The sequence below is a fragment of the Musca domestica genome, unplaced genomic scaffold (genome assembly GCF_030504385.1).
Source record: "Musca domestica strain aabys unplaced genomic scaffold, Musca_domestica.polishedcontigs.V.1.1 1, whole genome shotgun sequence".
NCBI lineage: Eukaryota > Metazoa > Arthropoda > Insecta > Diptera > Muscidae > Musca > Musca domestica.
In genome coordinates, this window is record NW_026712114.1 from 40,464,720 (window position 1) to 40,485,479 (window position 20,760).

General features: G+C 35.7%; 1 protein-coding gene and 1 long non-coding RNA gene across 4 annotated transcripts in view; one reads left to right on the top strand and one right to left on the bottom strand.

The window, feature by feature from the left end:
• The window catches only part of LOC131802470 (uncharacterized), a 167,581-nt gene that overhangs the window by 39,900 nt on the left and 106,921 nt on the right, over positions 1-20,760 (bottom strand). The gene's annotated exons all lie outside the window — the stretch shown is intronic.
• The window catches only part of LOC101891327 (uncharacterized), a 73,884-nt gene that overhangs the window by 31,305 nt on the left and 21,819 nt on the right, over positions 1-20,760 (top strand). For 2 of the 3 annotated variants that reach the window (XM_059122783.1, XM_059122772.1), the window contains exon 2: positions 16,206-17,476. In XM_059122783.1, the coding sequence (XP_058978766.1) occupies positions 16,285-17,476 (1,192 nt within the window). In that variant the 5' untranslated portion in view covers positions 16,206-16,284. Of the gene's footprint in view, positions 1-10,208; positions 10,929-16,205; positions 17,477-20,760 lie in introns of those variants that run through there. The other variant, XM_020040009.2, reaches the window with a different exon arrangement.

The following is a 20,760-nucleotide window of genomic DNA, read 5'->3' on the forward strand; positions in this document are numbered from 1 at the left end:
TTCTGCCTTATGCTGTAGTATCCATTTCGAACTTCAAATACCAAAGTTGAAAAAATTCCGGTGAATAATGTCGCTAAAATCATCAAAATACCGAATATCGGGAGGTACCGTTATATGGGGGCTATATGAAAACGTGGACCTACATGGCCCATTTACGAACTTAACCTGCCTACTGGAAAAATAAAGATGTGTGCAACATTTTAGCCTTCTATCTCAATTCGTTCGAAAGATAGCCTGATTACAACAGACAGACAGACAGACTTAGAATTTTACGCTGATCAAGAATATATATACTATATATGTTGGGTCTGACATGAGTATTTCGAGGAGTTACAAACGGAATGACAAAGATAATATACCCTCCATAGTATGGTGGATGGTATAAAAGCTATCCAATTTGCAGTAGCTCCAAGCAATACTCGTACACTTAGCAAACAATTTTCTTTCATGCAATATATAATTGTTATCAAATTCACTACCAGAAGGAACCTATATTTTTATACCCTACAACACTATGTGTTGGGGGTATTATAAGTTTGATTGGGCCAAAAATTATGTAACACCTCGAAATATTGGTTTCCCACATAGGAAAGTATATATGGATCCTCCTATCTCGCCGAGCTGAGTCGATCTAGCTATGTATGTCCGTCCGTCCGTCTGTCCATGTTAATTTGTAATCACTCTACAGGTCGCAATTATGGCCCGATCTTCACAAAATTTAGAATGGAGGTGGGCCAGAATAGAACCCTATTGCTTTTGGAGATGATCGCATAATATTTAGGGGTTGAAGTGGACCAAACACTTTCATAATTTTGCAGCTGCTCTACAGGTCACAATTATAGACCAATCGAAGCGGAAGTTAGCATGGGGCTAGAACTTAGGGCTGGGCAGAAGCCTTCCAATTTTGATGGTCATTGGGTAATATTTAGTGGGTGAAATAGACCATAACATTTGTGTTATATAAAAGTCAAATTTTCTAATAAACCGCCAATATTTTTAATGCCGGCGAAATCACAAATAGACGATGGTAAAAATATCGGATATATATAGCGAAATATATACAATGTATATATACAAAGGAAGGGGATGTTAGCGATTTTGATTTAATATAGATTTTGTAGTATTTTGTGACATTTTTTTAATTTTTCATATTTTTTATCGCATGCGATTTTTTCAATTTGACTTATAATATTGAAGTGTATATTTTGTCATATTTTTGCACTTTACAACACAGGTTGGGGTTATTATTTATATACAGATTGCATTTATCGTTCGATCCTCACGAAGGTTTTGACAAAGGTAGGGTTAGGCTCAGAAGGGCTTCAAAGATGTCTGCAATATATTTAGGGGTTGAAAGGGACCAGCAACTCAAAATGTTTCTGATTTTGCAGCCGTTATAAAGGTCACAAATAGAAACCAAAGGACACGAAATCTTGCATAACATATTGTAGTGTTGTAGGGTATCACATGGTCGGCCCCGCACGACTATAGCTTTTGCTTACTTGTTTATTTACTGTTTTTATTTATTTGACAAAATAATGGCATTTATTCTAAAACTCACCAAATTTCTATGCAAAAGCTAAACTCGTACAACTTACATTTATATGGCAACCCAGTTTCGAACTGCATCCAACTTCACGCGATTGTTGGAAAATGCATTTGGGGAAGTCCCTAAAAGAGAAGACAAGGAGGACAAAACACTGTTGAAGTGAGAAATTTAGTAATTTAATATTACAAAAACCGAAAATCGCTAGGTGAGATATCTGAGATTGTTAACAGAAGCCGATTTACAGTTCAGTACATCATAAAACGACTCAAGACAGATGGATGTGTAGAAAATAAGTAAAAAAACGGCAAATAATAAAATATTTACTTTGAGTGATGAGAAGTATATTTAACGGCAGATCAAAAAGGATTCATTTTTGAGTGCACCGAAGCTTGCAAAAATTGCTGAAAAGGATTTGGGAAAAGCATGTTGCCCTCAAAAAATTAAAAAAAATATACTGCATAATTCGAATTACACTGGAAGGAGAGCTAGACAAAAAAACTCTAATCAGCAAGGGAAATCAGGAAGTAAGATTGCGATTTGCCAAGGAAGAATGAACATTTTGGAAGAATGTGCTGTTTACGGACCAGAGCAAATTCAACCTTTTTGGTTCAGATGGCAGACATTATGTATGGAGAAAGTCAAATGAAGCGCTCCTGGCCAAACATATACCTACAGTGAAACACGGTGGTGGCTCAGTAATTGTGTGAGGTTCGTTTTAAGCCTCTAGACCTTGTGTATTGCATTTTCTTAAGGGTATTATGGATTAGGCTATATACCTTAACATTGTGAAAGAAAATTTGCCTCTCTGTTAGGAAAAGCTCGGCCTTGGTAAAGATTATTATTTTATGAAGACAAGTTTCATAAAGTGTGGTCAGGGCCGCTATACAATTGTCCCCACGTCATGGATACACCAGCATAGAGTCCAGACATAAACCCCATAGAGAATTTATGGAGCTATCTCGATGAAAAAAGTCCGCCAGCATACCAAATCTTGCAAAGAAGAAAATTTATTGGTGCATTTTGATTTTTTGAAATTATAAGACAAATATTTTTTTAGCTGTACGAGTTTCGTTTGGAGCTACTGTATGTGGTGGAAAATGACCACAAAATCGGATGAAGATGTCGATAAAATTTGCCAGAGGTATTTTCGAGCTGTATTGGACAGACAAATAGACGAACGGACGGACTGACATGCACAAATTGGCTCAAAAAATGATTCTATGAAGATCCTCAAAAGTAACTTTGGGTCTATCTCGCTTCCTTCTCCATGTTTAAAATGCACAAAGACATAATACCCTTACCACTATGTGGTGTAAGGTATAAAAATCGGACATACACACGAAATAAAATAATAATTTCATACAATTGATTCTCTAGATAAACTTTTTACAACTCAATTGTTTGACCTCTGACGAAACCGCTTCTACACTTTCTTAATACACTCATCAACCTGACACAATGAACTTGTTACAAATTATGAATGATTGCCCATACAACTGCTGCTAAACCGAAAAACTTTGCAATCGTTTTTGCTGTAAGCAAAGTGTCAATTTGTTTGAGATGACAAGCGGTGAAAGTGATTAAAACTTTGAGGAAATAGACACAGCACTGAAAGATAATTAAATGTTGACCGATATTTGAAACAAAACAATATCTGGTAAACATCAAAGATGAACGACATAGTTTTTGAGAGTAACTTAATTATTCAAATTATTCCTATAGCCTAATTGATTTTTCATAGATTTTGTAATGAGTTTATTAGGTGGCCTATCTATTGTTGACTCATTATAGCAAAAACCATAGCATGCCTAAGGCAGTGTATTGGCTACAATTTTTAATGGCGATTTAAATTATGATTTTTGTATAGATCAAACCTTTTCTGCCCGCTTCCAAATCGCATAGAGTAAATGTTTCAATCTCAAACATTCTAAATATAGAAGATATAAACTTGTGCCCATTTATTTCATTATATTGTGAATATTAAAATAATTAGTATTTTACATAGAAGTAGCAATTAATATTAATAACAACGATTTTGTATTATTATTGCGGCTCATCAAGTTAGAACCCAGTTCTGTTCGAAATTTTACGTTATTCGAAAACGATTTCCTTTTAATTAATTATTCTCTATACTGGGACGTAGTATTTAATGGCGTTGGACATTTCTTTTGACGATCTCCATATATATTTTCATTCGATTTTACATTTAATGTGCACAAAATTCTTAATACATGCCTAAATGGGATTAATTTTAACCAATAATATGCTGCAAATGATTTTAGTTTAAAGCTACCTGAGACCCGTAATATGCTCCCGCCATTAATGATATTTACCAATATGTGTGTGTGTGTCAAACTCAGATCTCCGAAAAGCTACGCTCGAACTTGTAACAAGTAAAAATGAAGCTAAGTTCGGCCGTGCCGAACTTTGAATACCCTTTACCATTTGGTACGACAATGGCAATTTTCAAACTAAATAAAATCCGTTAAAAATTCTCTTAAAATACCGAATATAGCCATTATATAGGATCTACACGATGACGTGGATAGACAACTTTTATCATAAGCCATTACAATATTCAATTGCGAAACTTAGGAAAAACAAGTAAAAAAGCTATAAGATCGGCCGAGCCGATCTTTGAATACCCTCTTCCATTTGGAACGATTTTCAAAAAAAAAAAATCCATTAAAAATTCTGTTAAAATCTTAAAAATACCGAATGTAGCCGTTATATTAGAGCTATGCCAAGACTTGGACCTGCACAGACAATTTTCTGTCATAGGCTGTAGTATCCATTACGAACTTCAAATACCAAATTTGAAACAATTCCGGTGAATAATGTCGCTAAAACCATCAAAATACCGAATATCGGGGGGTACCGTTATATGAGGGCTATACGAAGACGTAAACCTACACAGACAATTTTCTGTCTAAGGCTGTAGTAATCATTACGAACTTCAAATACAAAATTTGAAACATTTCAGGTGAATAATGTGGCTTAAATCACCAAAATACCGAAAAAAGGGAGGTACCATTATATGGGTGCTATACCAAAACGTGGACCTGAAAAATATGCCTAAAATCATCAAAATACCGAATATCGGAGGGTACCGTTATATGGCGGCTATACGATATCGTGGACCTATATAGATAATTCTCTTTCACGGGATAAAGTACCCACAAGGAACTCTTTGTGTGGATTATCAGACAATTCCGTTGAAAAATGTGGCTAAAATAATCAAAATACCGAATATCGGAGGGTACCGTTATATGGGAATATGTAAAAGAATATGTATACTTTGTTGGGTCTAAAATGATTATTTCGATGAGTTACAAACGGAATGACGAACTTACTATTCCCTCCATACTATGTGTGGTGGAGGGTATAAAAATAGGTGAATAATGTAGCTGAAATCATCAAAATACCGAATATAGAGAGGCACAATTATATGGGGGTTATACCAAACCGTGGACTTGTTAGACAATTCTCTGCCATAGGTTGTAGTATCCATTACGAATTTTAAATACCAAAATTTGAAACAATTCCGGTGAATAATGTCGCTAAAATCATCCAAATACCGAATATCGGGAGGTACTGTTATATGGGGGCTATATGAAGACGTGGACCTGCACAGACAATTTTCTGTCATAGGCTGTAATATCCGTTACGAACTTCAAATACAAAATTTGAAACATTTCAGGTGAATAATGTGGCTTAAATCACCAAATTCCTGAAAAAAGGGAGGTACCATTATATGGGTGCTATACCAAAACGTGGACCTACATCACCCTTTTTCAATACCAAAAGTCCTGCAGACATAGTTCACATTTAAGTAAAATTTTATCAACCTACTTCATTTCGTTAGGAAGCTAGAGTGATTTCCGCAGACGGATAAACGGACGGAAATCGTTAAATCGACGTAGAATTTTGTTCTGATCAAGAATATATATATATATATATATATATATATATATATATATATATATATATATATATATATATATACATATATATATATTTTTTTTTTTTGGGTCTAAAATGTATATTTCGAGGTGTTACAGGTGGTGGGGCTACGTGATCCTGCACAGACAATTTTCTGTCTTAGGCTGTAGTATTTATTACGAACTTCAAATACTAAATTTGAAACAATTCCGGTGAATTATGTTGCTAAAATAATCAAAATACCGAATATCGGGAGGTACATGACCCATTGTCAATACCAAAAGTCCAGCAGACATAGTACACATTTCAGTAAAAGTTTATCAACCTCCTTCATTTCGTTCGGAAGCTAGAGAGAGCTAAAAAATAGAATTTTATGCTGATGAAGAATGAATATACTTTGTGGGGTCTAACATGTATATTTCAAGGTGTTACAAATGGAATTACAAACTTAATATTAATGATTTACTTCATCCATCATATATATATATATATGATGGATGAAATAAATCATTAGAAATATATAGAACGCGATCATGAAAAAATATAAATACAACAAATTGCTACACTTGTACTTATGATAATTTTGTCAGTACAATTAATAGAGATAGGTTGCTTTCAAACATATCCCACCATAGTACCATGGTTCTGGTAACATATGTTAAATAAAAATCACATAAAGTTATATGTGCATTGGTTCAATTATTAAACACATTATGCATACTTTGTTTGTCTATATCTGCATTACAAAAAAAAATATATATATTCCTCCAGCAGCCTCTTTGCGAGATTGGGGTCATTACGAATTTTATGTGCTATATTCTTTCTGTCACTCATTTGGTGAATTTCTTGTTTTGCATGCCGGTCAAAACCTTATTAATGTACATAGTCTTAGTAATAAAAAAACCGGACACTGTGGTTATGACCTCAATACCAATCGCAGATCATTAGCTTCTTTAGTGAATAGAAGCGATTCTGTCAAATAATTGTTAAATATACACAAATATTTAGGCACATCATTTCTAAAATGTGACATCTCTATTGTTGTTCTCCTCCTCAGTGAAGTGTAATATCCATAACTTTAGTCTGCAAAGTCATTGTACAGCAGTTTCAGTTATTGTCATTTAATGGATTTTATTCATTGTTTAATACAAACAGCACCGAATAAAGTCAAAATTGTACAAAACAAACGAACCAGAAAAAATGCTAGCCAATTACAACAGCACCATCCAGTGAGTGCGCATGCGTACACACTCCAGAAGAGGAAGTAAACGTTTAGTTCTCCTACCAACTTCTATCGTCAATTTTTTTGGAATTTCAAAATAAAAACATCAACAGCTGTTGATGTCGCCGCTGTTACTGTTACCTAAAAACCCACTGAATATCAGTGAGCGATAACTGGTATTAAAGCAGCCAAATGTAAATGTTGCGCATAATTGCCCACCGATGAGAGCAGTGAGAACCTGTTACACCAACATGCTTGCATACATACTCGTACAAATGCCATGTTATTGTTTGCTGTGCTACGTCTGCGCAGTGTAGTCATAACAAAAACTTAACGAAAGTTTTTGTTTTGTATTGGTACACTGAAAATATGTGACGGTTTTACTCATAGACTGAGGCTGATTACAATACTTTCAAAATAAATTCCCAATTTTAGATTTTTATACCCTCTACCAAAAAAAGTATAGAGGGTATATTAAGTTCGTCATTCCGTTTGTAACTCATCGAAATAATCATTTTAGACCCAACAAAGTATATATATATTCTTGATCAGCGTAAAATTCTAAGACGATCTAACCCTGTCCGTCCGTCTGTCCGTCTGTCCGTCTGCCCGTCTGTTGTAATCAAGCTACAGTCTAAACGAATTAAGATAGGAAGCTAAAATTTTGCACAGATCTCTCTTTTGTCTGCAGGCAGGTCAAGTTCGAAGACGGGGTATATCGGTCCACGATATCATATAGCCCCCATATAAGGGTACCCCCGATATTTGGTATTTTGATGATTTTATCCACATTTTTCAATGGAATTGTCTGAAATTCCACAAAAGGAGTCCCTTGTAGGCATTTAACCCCCTCAAAAAAATTGTCTATATAGGTCCGATATCGCCCATATAACTGTACCCCCGATATTCGGTATTTTGATGATTTTATCCACATTTTTCAACGGAATTGTCTGAAAATCCACACAAGGAGTTCCTTTATACCTCGGCAGAGAATTATCTATATAGGTCCACGATATCGTATAGCCCTTATATAACGGTACCCCCGATATTCGGTATTTTGATGTTTTCAGCCTTATTTTTCAACGGATTGGTCACAAGGGGTTCTTTGTACACAAGGGGTTCTTTGTGAGCACCCGACAGAGAATTCTGATATTGGGTATTTTGATGATTTCAGCCACATTACAGAATTGTCCGAAATTCCACACAAGGGGTTCCTTGTGAGTACTTTACCCCCAGACATAGATTTGTCTATATAGGTCAACAGTAGCGTATATCCCCCCATATATCGGCATGTTCCGATATTAGGTATTTTAAAGATTTTAACAAAATTTTCAATGGATTTTATATTTTTGAATATTTTCCAATTCGTTCCAAATGGTGGAGGGTATTCAAAGTTCGGCCCGGCCGAACTTACTGCTTTTTACTTGTTATTATTCCTAACAATTACAGGAAAAGTGTAACTATCTGGTAAAATTGATGAGGATAAACTGTTTCATAAAAATGTCGCATTAAAATTCCGACAAATTTATTTAGATTCGAATCGATTTGACTAGATTAATTTTAACGGAAATATTTCGATGGATTTAAAAAAATCTGTAGTAGTCCGCAAAACCGTAAATCAAGATTTTGATTCGAAATCCTTAGCAGTTTCCCAATTATGTATACCTATTTTTGTGACATACCATGAAGTTTTGACCTACACATCCAATGTTGACTCTTTGTGGGAAAGAGTGCCCAATAAACCCCATATTCTCACCAGGAGCATCGATGAATTATTCATATTTCTATAAGAACTATAATTATTCAAAATGTTGATAGTTGGTGGGGGGGAGGTACTAGAAGTAGATCGCCGATGTTGTGCATTTTCACACCTGATCTAGAACTTATACAAATATTAGGATTGGCATTATATGGACCTCTGAATTAAATTATTTTCTGCAAGAATGTTGACCTTGTTTTGGGGTACGTATCTACAGTGGTGGACTGATATTGCCAATCTCCGAACTCAATTAAGGCTTCATAAGGGTATTACGATACACCAAGTTTAGACGAAATAAGATACATTATTAAAGAGTTGCCGAAGTTCCAGACCGAAATACCGCTAAAAATGTTGAAATATTTTACTTCGACAGTACAAGAATTCGGTTAAAGTCAAGCGTTAAAATTTTGACATTTTTACTTTAAAACATTGCGCCACCGTGATATACGGGGGAGATGAAAACACTGCAACCAACTTCAGACTGATGTCATTTCTAAGCCACTTGTCCGACAGCTGCTAAAATTATTCCAGTGACAGCTCATTATATTGTTCACAAGTGTACAAAGGCATTTTGGTGAGAATTTCCGAAAAAAAAAATCGTGATGGAATTCAACCATGATAATGTGATTTCTTTATATTTGGCTGGAAAACCACAAGTGGCTATTGTTAGAGCACTGCAGCATTTAAATGTGAATAAATCTTTTGTATCTCGTACCATCGCTCTTTACTGTGATACTGGTAGCGTAGCCCGACGTCAAGGAAGTGGACGGAAGAAAACAGCAACATCAGCAGAAATGGTTTGAAAAGTAAAGAATGATTCGAAAAGCCGAAAAATGGCTCGAGAGCTGAACATATCGAACTTACACCCCAACAGAAAGAATATAGACTCAAAAGAGATAAAGAGTTGCTTCGCTTGGACGAAAGTGGTGAACTGCCGAATTTGGTTTTCTCGATGAGAAAACATTCGTTGTCCAGCAGTTTGTAAATAAACAAAATGATCGTGTTTACGTGCTAAAGAGGTCAGCTGAAAATGAGCACCTTCGGTTGGCCACCAGAACTCAAGTGCCGTCCATGGTGATGGTGTTAGCCGCCATAACTGCCGAAGGTCCCTCTCCGCTCGTATTAATCGACCGTGGCATCGCTTCATTTCCTGCGCACAATGCCACCAAAATCTCCGGATACCAAACCGTTGGACTATTGTGCCTGGAATATATTGAAAAGCAAGGTTGGCAATAAGAAATACCAAAGTGTCGATCACCTCAAGCAAGCGCTTCGCCGGGAATGGGTCTATCCAAAATATAACCTCCATATCACATGTCATTTGGACTCTAGCGTGATTACAACGGACGTTCAGACAAACAAACTTCACTAAATCGACTTAGAATTTTAGGCTGGTCATGAATGTTGTGTTGTGCTGTTGTGTCTAAAACGATTATTTCGATGAGTTAACTTAATATACCCCATACCTCGTCTGTGAAGGGTATAAAAACGGCACACACATGTACTGAGTTGTTTCAAAAATTATTATGGAAGTGTAGTACAAAATTTCTCCCGGTGTACAATCTGTCTCTCAACTAAACACACTCTATCGCTGTGCTCTCTTTCACTTACCACCTATCCATGCCAGAAATCTTAACGAAAGCGGCATTTCTTCGTAGACTTTCTTTTCTGTTGCTCACATTGCGACAGTGGTGCGGCATTTCACAGCCAGATGATCATTACCAACGTTGGTCGGTGTTAACAGCATCAGTTCGTCACCGGTTAACAAAGAAGGCACAACGTATTTTCAACAACGACGCATGAAGTCAAAAACAAAAGTGGCATATTATTGCATTAACAAATCGATCGTCATTCCACCGTCTAGTGTAACTTTGATGTGCATGCATGAGTGTGCTTGTGTGTTACAATTTTAAATTTTAAACGGAATTTTTAAATAAAAAATGCATGAAACCTGCTTGAAGTGGTAGTGGCTGCTGCACTCGAGTAAAAGGAAATTTATTGTGATTGTAATTTAGAGCCAGCCAGTGAGCCCCAGCTGCTGCCGCATTTAACTTGTTTTATGAAATTAGTTGACTGTGTTCCGCCAGTTTGGTGCATCAAGTTTGTGTTTTGTTTTTGTTATTTTTTGGTATAGACGTCTTGGCCGTGATCTTGTCTTGGAGTCTTTAGTGGTGTGTATTTTTGTTGTGATTTTCAACATCGGATTGGCACGCATTAACACGCACGGAACCAACAAATCTCGAGAAGAGAGACAATTTCGAAATCCATAAACATAAAAAAACGGAGTAGTAAAAATATACACAAAAACCAACAACAACAATAATAACATAAATAAATAAAGTGACAAAAAGGCATTTTTGTGAAAGTGATGTAAAAACTCCGACAACGACAGAAACAACATCATCAGCCACAGATTTTCGTAGGTGTGTATGGCTGATAACAACTATTCCAAATAGGTATGTACAATAACTATAGGCCATATTGGGCTATGGTCTCTTGTTTTGTATGTTGTGTTTATTTAAAATTTTATCACATCTATTTAAAAATACAAAATATTAATTTCAAACTTAAAGATGATGGTTACAGAAACTGAAAAATATTGTGCCCATAATCCAGCAAAGAAGAAAGTTGAAATGTTTTAGGGGAAAGAAAGGAAGGAAAGGTAAATGCACATAATTATGACTTATGCAAAAAAGGTACTTAACACTTTCAATGCCCTCCCCTCTAACCCAGCACCAATTGCACACTATGGCTGGTGGTGTGCGCCAATTCGATTCGCAACTTTCAATTTTGTGCAACTGGCCGAACTGACAGCAACTGTTCTTGTTTAGTTAGTCATGGTGGTGTTAGTGGCCGTGGATCGCCTGGTTATTAAGCTTGACTGTGCGCTTATGCGCTCTGACCCACTTTTCAGGCAAATCTAAAGAAATTTGGTTAAACACACACTTGTTTGAGGTTGGCTTGGGTATTCATCCAATCGATGGATGGTTGGACGTATGGATAGATAGACGAATTGATGTCTGGTAGACCACTGCCGTTGAAATGGAAAGTTTTTTCTGTTTGCCCAATGCGATTTAAATTTTTGGTTTGTTTTGTTTCTGGGGTGCTAATTGGAATTTCTATCCTATTTAGTTATGAATAGTTGTGGAATTTGAATGCCTTCACACACTAATTATTTGCAAACACTGTGCATTTAATAGGAATTAGCGAAAAAGTATTTAAAGAAAGTGTGACAAATTCAGCGAAATTGTACATGTGGGAAAAAGAGAGAATCGATAGAGGCATTTCGTTTTAATGTATGTTTGTAGGACTTAGAATGGAGAAGTCGATACTGGTAGCAATGCAAATGGCTTGGTAAAAGTACAAAGGGTGTTAATTTCTATAGATCAGGGCATTTTATTCCCTTCGCCATACAATGGGGGATATTTAAAATTCATTCAACAGCATAAAGTATTTATGCAGATTCTTGATTCAGCATAAAAAGTTGCATCATGTATGGGGAACACATTGGTTTTATAGGGTATGCTCGTATCATTTTAATATATTTAACACAGTTAGTGATGTTAACCCAAAAACTTTGATGAACATCTAACATTTATATCCGCGTTAAATCCAAAATTTAACCTTTTGTGGGGGAGGTACCAGAAGAAGACAGCAGATGAATTCTTTATCTACATCAGATCGCAGGTTACCAAATTGTAAAAGAATCGCTGTTGCGCAAATTATAAGGGATATAAATATTGAAAATTGTGACCTTTGTAGGAGAGGTACCAGAAGGAGTGATCTGATATATTTCATCTTCACACCAGATCTTGTGTTAATAGAAATATTGGAGAATCGGAGAATGCTGGTTATATACAATTTTGACCCTTGGCGGAGAAGGCATCAAGAGGAGTGGACCGAAACATTCTATCTTCACAGCATTTTATTGGGATGTGCAAAGTTTGAAAATAATGGGATGCTAATTTCGCGTTTTATAAACTTAATAGTTATTCAAAATGTTAACCACTTTGTGGGGTCTTGAGTTAATAGAGTTATTCAAAATGTTAACCACTTTGTGGGGTCTTGAGTTAATAGAAATAGTGGGATGTGTGAATTATCGGATGCTTACTTCGTTTACTTTATAAGCGTTTTGGTAATTCAAAATTTTGAACCTTTGTGGGGAAGGTACCAGAAGGAGTGGACCTATATATTCCACCTTCACACCAGGTCTTGAGTTAGTAGAGATATTAGAATGTGAAGGGAATCGGATGCTTATTTCGGATTTCACCCTTTGTAGGGGAGGTACCAGAAGAAATGGTCCGATTTCTACCATCTTTATAAAAGATCTTGTGTTGATGGAAATATTGAGAAATGCAAGTCGGAATGGAATCTAATGATAGTTTCGCTATTTATGAGCTTCATGAATATTCGAAATGTTGACCCTTTGTGTGTGTGGGGGGAAGGGGCTACAGAATTAGTGAACCGATATATTCCATTTTTACACCAGAAAATAGGTTAATAAAAATATTGTGATGTGGGAAATTAGAAGAAAATCGGACTCTTACATCATTTATATAGGAATTATATTTATTCAAAATTTTGACCCTTAGTGGGGAGGTAGTTGATAGAGTGGATCTATATTGTCCATTTTCGCACTGATGCAAATATTAGGATTCGCAAAGTTGGAGCAAAATTGGATTATGCTTTCTCTTTCTGTGCAATAAATTATTTTCTTTGAAAATGTTGTCACATTGTGGGGGAGGTACAAAAAGGAGTGCACCAATATTTCACATTTCCGAACTCGATCTTAGTTTGACAATAATATTACGATATACCAAGTTCGGATACTCGCTTCGAGAGTTGTCGTGCGCACTAGCCAGCCAGCCATACAGACGGACGGACGGACATCGCTAGATCGACTTCCCTTTCGAGATGTCCTGAAAGGGATTTGGTGCAAAGAGACCCCTTGCAATTATTAGTACCTAAAAAACCAGCTAAGTTCAGCTAAAATTTGAAAGAATTTCGGTTAATAATTTATTTAAATCATCAAAATGCCAATTATGAGGAGATATCACTACATGGGGTTACACGAAGATGTGTGGAATACGATATTTGAAACAATTCCGTTAAAATCATCAAAATACCGAATATCGAAGGGTACCGTTGTATGGCGCTATACGATATCGTGGACCTATATAGACAATTTTCATCCAGAGGGTAAAGGAGAAGGAACTCTTTGTGCGGATTTTCAGACAATTCCGTTATATGGGAGCTATACGATTTCATGGACCGGTATAGCCCATCTTCGAACTTGACCTGCCTGATCTGTGCTAAATTTAACTTATATACTTTGTTAATGAAAATTTCTCAAGTGAAAATCTTTGGAAACCAACAAAAAAAAAATAAATAAATTGTCTTTGTGCATTTGTTTGTAACATGGAGACCCATAGTTACTTTTAAGGATCTTCATAGAATCACTTTCTGAATCGATTTGTGCATGTCAGTCCGTCTGTCCGTGCGTCTATACATGTAATCTTGTGACTTATTATCCGATTGAGATGAAATTTTGCAAACAATATTGATTTGGCACAAGGACGAACCGTATTAAGATTTCGGGTTAATTGTGCACCAAATGGCTAATATAAGTCCAAACGACCAGTCTACATATGTTTTATCGATGGTGTTTACGTCCCTCACATTCGTAATATACATCCGACAACAATGATATTTGGTACCAGATATCAGATACATCCCAGAAATACTTCTGGCAAATTTTATAAAGATCGGTTCAGATTTAAATATAGCGTCTATATATATCTTCAGACGATTTCGGGTTCATTGTACACCAAATGGCCAATGTCAGTCCAAAAGTCCTGAGCTCCCATATATATGTTTCATCCGATTTGTCGCTTAAGTCCCTCACATACCAGATACCAGATATATATAGCACAGAAAAAAACTCTCTCAAATTTTATCAATATCGTTACAGATTTGGATATAGATTCCATATATCTTTTTCCGATTTCGCGTTTATTTTGAATCAAATGCTTAATATTGGCCCAAATGGAATTGACACGTACGACCAAATCCAGCCTAGAAGCATATACTGAATCAAGGGACAATGTCACCAGTCAGAAAGTAAAAAAAACGTTTTTGCAGGATTCTATATTATTAAAAAAATCCACCAAAATTAGTCTGGACGAATATGGAAAGTGTGACTGGAAACATAACTGTAAAAAACTCTATGGGAGAGTTCCTATCCAAGGAAAGGTCATATTTCAAAACGACAGTCAGTTTAGATGGAAACTGTGACTTCGAAAATGAAGATTCACTGGATCGGAACCTTTCTGTAGGAATGAGTTTAAGTTTCTTGAGAATCCGAATTGAAGCAAATTAAGTTGAATATGCATGTAAACCCTTAAAATATTTTAAATCGGTGATACAACAAGGTGGAAATTAAGCAAATGGTACATGTTTATTGAACTTCCAACCCATGAGAACAAATAATAAAACAAGTAAAATAACTGTAAGTTCGGCCGGGCAGAACATTGAATACCACAATTTGGAATGAATTTGGCAATTTAAACAAAATTCTGTTAAAATCTTATTTTGTGGTCTATACAACGACGTGGCCCTGCATCATCAAAATCATCAAAATACCGTTATAGGGTACCGTTATATTGGTGCTATACGAGTACGTGGACCTGCACTGACAATTTACTGTCATAGGCTGTAGTATTCATTACGAACTTTAAATACCAAATTTGAAACAATCCCGGTGAATAATGTTGCTAAAATAATCAAAATACCAAATATCGGGAGGTACCGTTAACGTAACCGAATATCTGGAGGTACCATTATATGGGGGCTATCCGAAGACTGGACCTGCACAGACAATTTTCTGTCATAGGCTGTAGTATCCATTGCGAACTGCAAATACGACATTTGAAAAATATTAAGTGAATACTGTCGCTTAAATAATCGGAATACCGAATATCGGGAGGTACCACTATATGGTTATAACGTTGCCTTACATGGCCCATTTCCAATACCGAAATTCCTGCAGACATAATATACATTTGAGTGTAATTTTATTAACTTACTTCATAGAATTTTATGCTGACTTGTTGGGTCTAAAATGTATACTTCGAGGTGTAACAAACGGAAACACAAACTTAATGTATCCTCCATACTATGGTGGAGAGAATAAAACGATGGAAATTATAGCAAATGGTAAACCTTTATTGAACTTCCAACCCATGGAAACTCATAACTGAGACACAATACATCTGGTATTTCTAGTCTAGTTCAACAATAAGACAGACATAACCAAATAGACTACGAATTTTCTTCTGATCAAGAATTTATTAATTCACAAATGTTTGTAGATGTTGCAGACGGAATGGCAAAATTTATATACCCTCCGTTTTCTTTTGGGGAATTTGAAAATGCAATTCGATTTCATTGGTTGCAGCATAAAAACGAGTCTTAATTTCCTACTCTTTCAACTGTCATGACAGCAAGTGAAATTCCAATATCGACAAAAAGTAATAAATAACACAAAGAAAAGTGAAACCCCAAATCCATGGAAGACCAAAATCTCAACCCGTTTTGATTTTGCGTGCCAATTGAAATGGTCTACCACATTAAATTAATCTTCTTTATTTCCGTAGATAATCTCCAAGTGTTCTTTCTTTTCGTTGTTTCCCCTTCTTTAGCTTTCATGTTATTGTTCTCTTCTTTTATTCCAGATCAAAATAAAAATCCTATTGAATGCCAACATTGATAAGAAGAACAAGAAAATGTTTTGAAAAACCTGCGAGAAAATAAATGAATGAAATGGCCTTAAAACTAAAAAAGTTAAATAGCAATCAATTTATAAATGAAACTAATTCAGAACAATACCATTATCGAGCGAATAGAAAGTCTTTCAAGCTTAAGATGATGAGTGAATGTGGTGCACAGCGCAGAGACTGCGGACGTTTGTCAAAATCCAAAGAAATGTTAAATCATCTATTACTGATGGCTGCCGATGGCCAAAGTTGTTGTAACGAAAATCAGCTCAGTGGGACAATAATCGAAAATAGTAGTAGCAATAACAGCAACAACGACAACAACGCAACGATAAGAACATGCCTAAGCGGTTTACAAGTGTTTGAATCAAAACTTGGAGATATCAGCGACAACAATGAAAACGATAGCCGCCAACACCAGCACGTCAGACAACACCAGCCAACTTCTTCACATCCTCCTCCTTCTCCCCCCGCTTCATCTTTACATTATTCCCATTGTAAACAGCGACGGCTTAGGCCATTACAACAATGTCAATACCGGCAACATTACCAAGACCAACAACAACAAAAACGCTGGCTATTGTTTGGCTTACTTTATGTTGTTGCCTTATTTTCAGAATACACCGTGCCACTAGTCAAAGCGGATCAAAATACTAAAGATGCAAACCCATCTGCCCTTTATGGCAATGTTGATTCAAATATGGCGACAACACCCCTGACACCGGTCACCACATTACCCACAAGCAATGATTCCTTTTATACGACAACAACAACGACTTTTTCACCTTCGATTATGGCCATAAATGAAACCACGTCTGACTGGTTAAGAAATGACAGCTCCCGATATGTCAAAAGGAAATTCAAGAGTAAATTCAATGCCGACGATTCGATATTTTTACGTTTTGCCAAGCGCTTTGCCCACGACAATAATCTGGTGTCCGGAATCATTCAGGAGTGCTATCAACGGCCAACCTTTGCCTGTTTCCAAAAGAATGTCTACGTTTATCTTAACGAGGTATTGGATGCTCAGGATGTGAACGTGACCCAACGTTTAAAGTTCTATCGTAACGATAATGTCTATGACGAGCAGGCCGAATTGGATGAGGATATGGCTGCAGAGGCACCATCGCATACCACCCAAGCATCAGCAGCCAAAGATTCAATGGAGGAGGACGAGGACCAAAATAATGAAATACCACGTGAAGGCCGTTCCTATGATAATGAAGATGGTAAGTTCCCCATCCTTAACCCTTGTTAATTACGATAGGCTGGTTATTTGTAATGTTTCGAGATAACATTTTTATTATTTATTTATTTATGTTGTTCAGCCCATCCATCGCTTAAGATAAACAGAAACTTTCACTAATCTCTCTTTGCTCGCTCTCACACCGCTTCAATCTCCAGACGACGTGTTAAAATGTTTACAATAAGTGCTTACTCATCTTTGGTCGCTGCGTCCGTCAGTCGGGCTTGTATGTTTATTATTAGATTTCCAATCGTTGTTTTATTAAATGTTTGCTTTGGGAATTTTTATAGGCAGATGTAAAAAAAAATTAACCGCAAAAAATGAAATTGAAAATCTAGGTGAATTGCTGAAGGAAAACGATATTGAAAAGGTCATGAGGGAGCAAGCGATAATAAGTTGAGATGAAATATGTCTGACATGGAAAATTGAAGGAATCGAAATTTACCACATGGATATTTAATATATTAGAAGTATACGCTTTCGTTTGAATTGGGTTATTAGTTTTTCGATAAAGTACCAGTAGGACTGAGACATTAGGGTTAGTACATCTTAAAATTAAGATTCCCAATTTACGATTTCTAAAGATAGATTATTAAAATACCAAAAAGCGGTTGGTATCGTTATATGTGCGCTATGGAAAAACTTGAACCTAAACATTTAATGTTCTGACGCCGGAGCTAGAACACATAATGATCTACAAATACCATTTTTTTACAAATCCGTGGGAAAATGTTTGAAATAATCATCATAATACTGAATATCCGGGGGTAGCATTATATGGGGGCTATACAATAACGTGGACCTATATGTACTATGTTCCACCACCGGAGTTATAATCATAAAAATCTATACGAACTGTGTTAAGCCACTGGAGCTAAAATCCATTATAACAAATCCGTGGAAAAATGTGGCTAAAACCATTAAAATGCCGAATATCGGGAGGTACCGTTGTATGGGGGCTATACGAAAACGTGGACCTATACATGCAATGTTCTGTCACCGGAGCAAGAACCCATTTTGACCTACAAATACCAATTTTTGGACAAATGTGGCTAAAATCATCGAAATACCGAATATCGAGAGGAACCGTTATATTGGCGACTATATCAGAACGTGGACCGATATATCTCATTTTCAATACCAACCATTCCAGACACAATACAAATTCTTGTCCCATACTTTGAAGCTCTACGTCAAATAATGTGGGTTCTATCGTGATTTCTACAGACAGACATATATATATATATATATATATATATATATATATATATATATATATATTCTCAAGATGGAGGGTATAGAAATGGACCGGCTTATATTTATTAATCCTCTATTGACAATAAAAAACGAGAATGATGTTTGTTTTGATTTGTGAACGTGTGTTGGGTGCTACAAGAGAATTGGATGGATTAATATTTACTATCTTCACACTAGACAAAATGTGAATACAAATAGTGGGACATACGAAATTAAAATAAAATCTAGCAACACCAAACATAATTATTTTACAAACTCAGTAAATTATGAAAGTAGAGCTAAAAATAGAAAGTTTGCATTGCAAAGAAACCTTTCAAGACCTTTATATAGCTTTAACCATAGACAAAGGTACCGGAATATTTTTACATATATATTACTTAGAGAATCATTGGTTGAAAAACCGAGTTATATCGGCCAACTTATTGGTGTAGTTCATATATGAGGTTTAATCCCGGTTTTAACGTTTGATACCAAGCTTTGGTATTTTAAGTTTTTATTATGTAGACTTGCCACCAGCACAAAAGTATAAATAAAGGTCCATGTTTTGGTACTGTCCTTATATAAGATTACCCCCTGATTTTAGTAATTGCGACAGTCTTGTCCATACTTTAATCTTGTAGGATGTTTTGCCTTGCTACGGTCCCTTTTATAGGGATTTTTAAGCTATATTTTAAAAAAGGACCACTGAGACACGTATGGCTTTTAAAAAGGAGGAAGAGATGTTGCAAAAGGAGTCGTCGGACATTTATACACCTGGCATAAACCACAGACACCAAGAACGAGATCTATATCAAATTTCAACATTTCATATCTATGCCTTCATTAATACCAAATTCAGTACCATTGAGTAATTTCGAACAAATAAATGACGCATTTCCAAACTATCGGCAAATTTCAAAGTCAGATACCATCTGTAATCTAAATATCAAATTTCAGAATGCAAAGTATAGTATCATTCAGTACTTTTCGTACAATTATAGACACTATTTCCGCAAACACCTCCATATGGCAACACAGTCACCTTAATACCAAATTTTAACCAAATGTAGTACTATTTAGTACATTTCGAACACTTATAGTACACATTCCCAAAACCACTTCTTTATCACCATTATCTACCATCAGCAGGGGCCCAATTCAAAATTCCAGCTTCATCCCGTAACCCTAAACCAAATTGTTCCATATTTAGTACCATTTAGTACAGTACGCACACTTAGTGCATATTTCCAAAACCACCTTCAGATATACTCAAACTTGCTTTCCAACATTCATTCTCTTATCAAATTTCAAGTTTTTGGTTCTATCCGGTCATATAATATCAAATGGTACCATTTTAGAGAATTTAGTAACATTTTAGAACTTTTTGTAGCCTTACATTCCGAAGTTTCTAAAATTCTTTGATACATCTATCTTTCACTCTCTCAGTGACTCTCATTCAATCCGTTTGTCCAGAAAAGCATTCATTACCACAAGATCTCCTTATCAAATAAACAATAAAAAGATTAGTTCAAAGTTACGACCTTGAATTGTTTTCAGAACGCAGACAGACAAAATTTTAGAATTTTACGCTGATCAAGAATATATAATTTAAAGTCCAAAATGGTCATTTCGATAAGTTACAAAGGGAAATAGATACTTATACTTCACTCAAATTCTCAATATAAGCGTATATTTCTTTCGATTAGAGCGACATTAAGGTTCAGCATATCATACAAGTTTGCCGGAAAAAAAGCCTAATGGTTTAACAAGTAAAAAACAGTGAGTATGACCGGGCCGAAATTTAAATACCCTCTTCCATTTCGAACGAATTTAGAAATTTTCAAAAAAATAAAATCCGTAAAAATTCTTTTAAAATCTTCCAAATACCGAATATAGCTGTTATATTATACGATAGACTTGGATAGGTAATTTTGTCATAAGCCATTACAATATTTAAATACGAATAATGAAGCTGAATTACGAATCGTAAATACAAAATTTGAAATATCCCTAAAATCGTCAAAATATTGA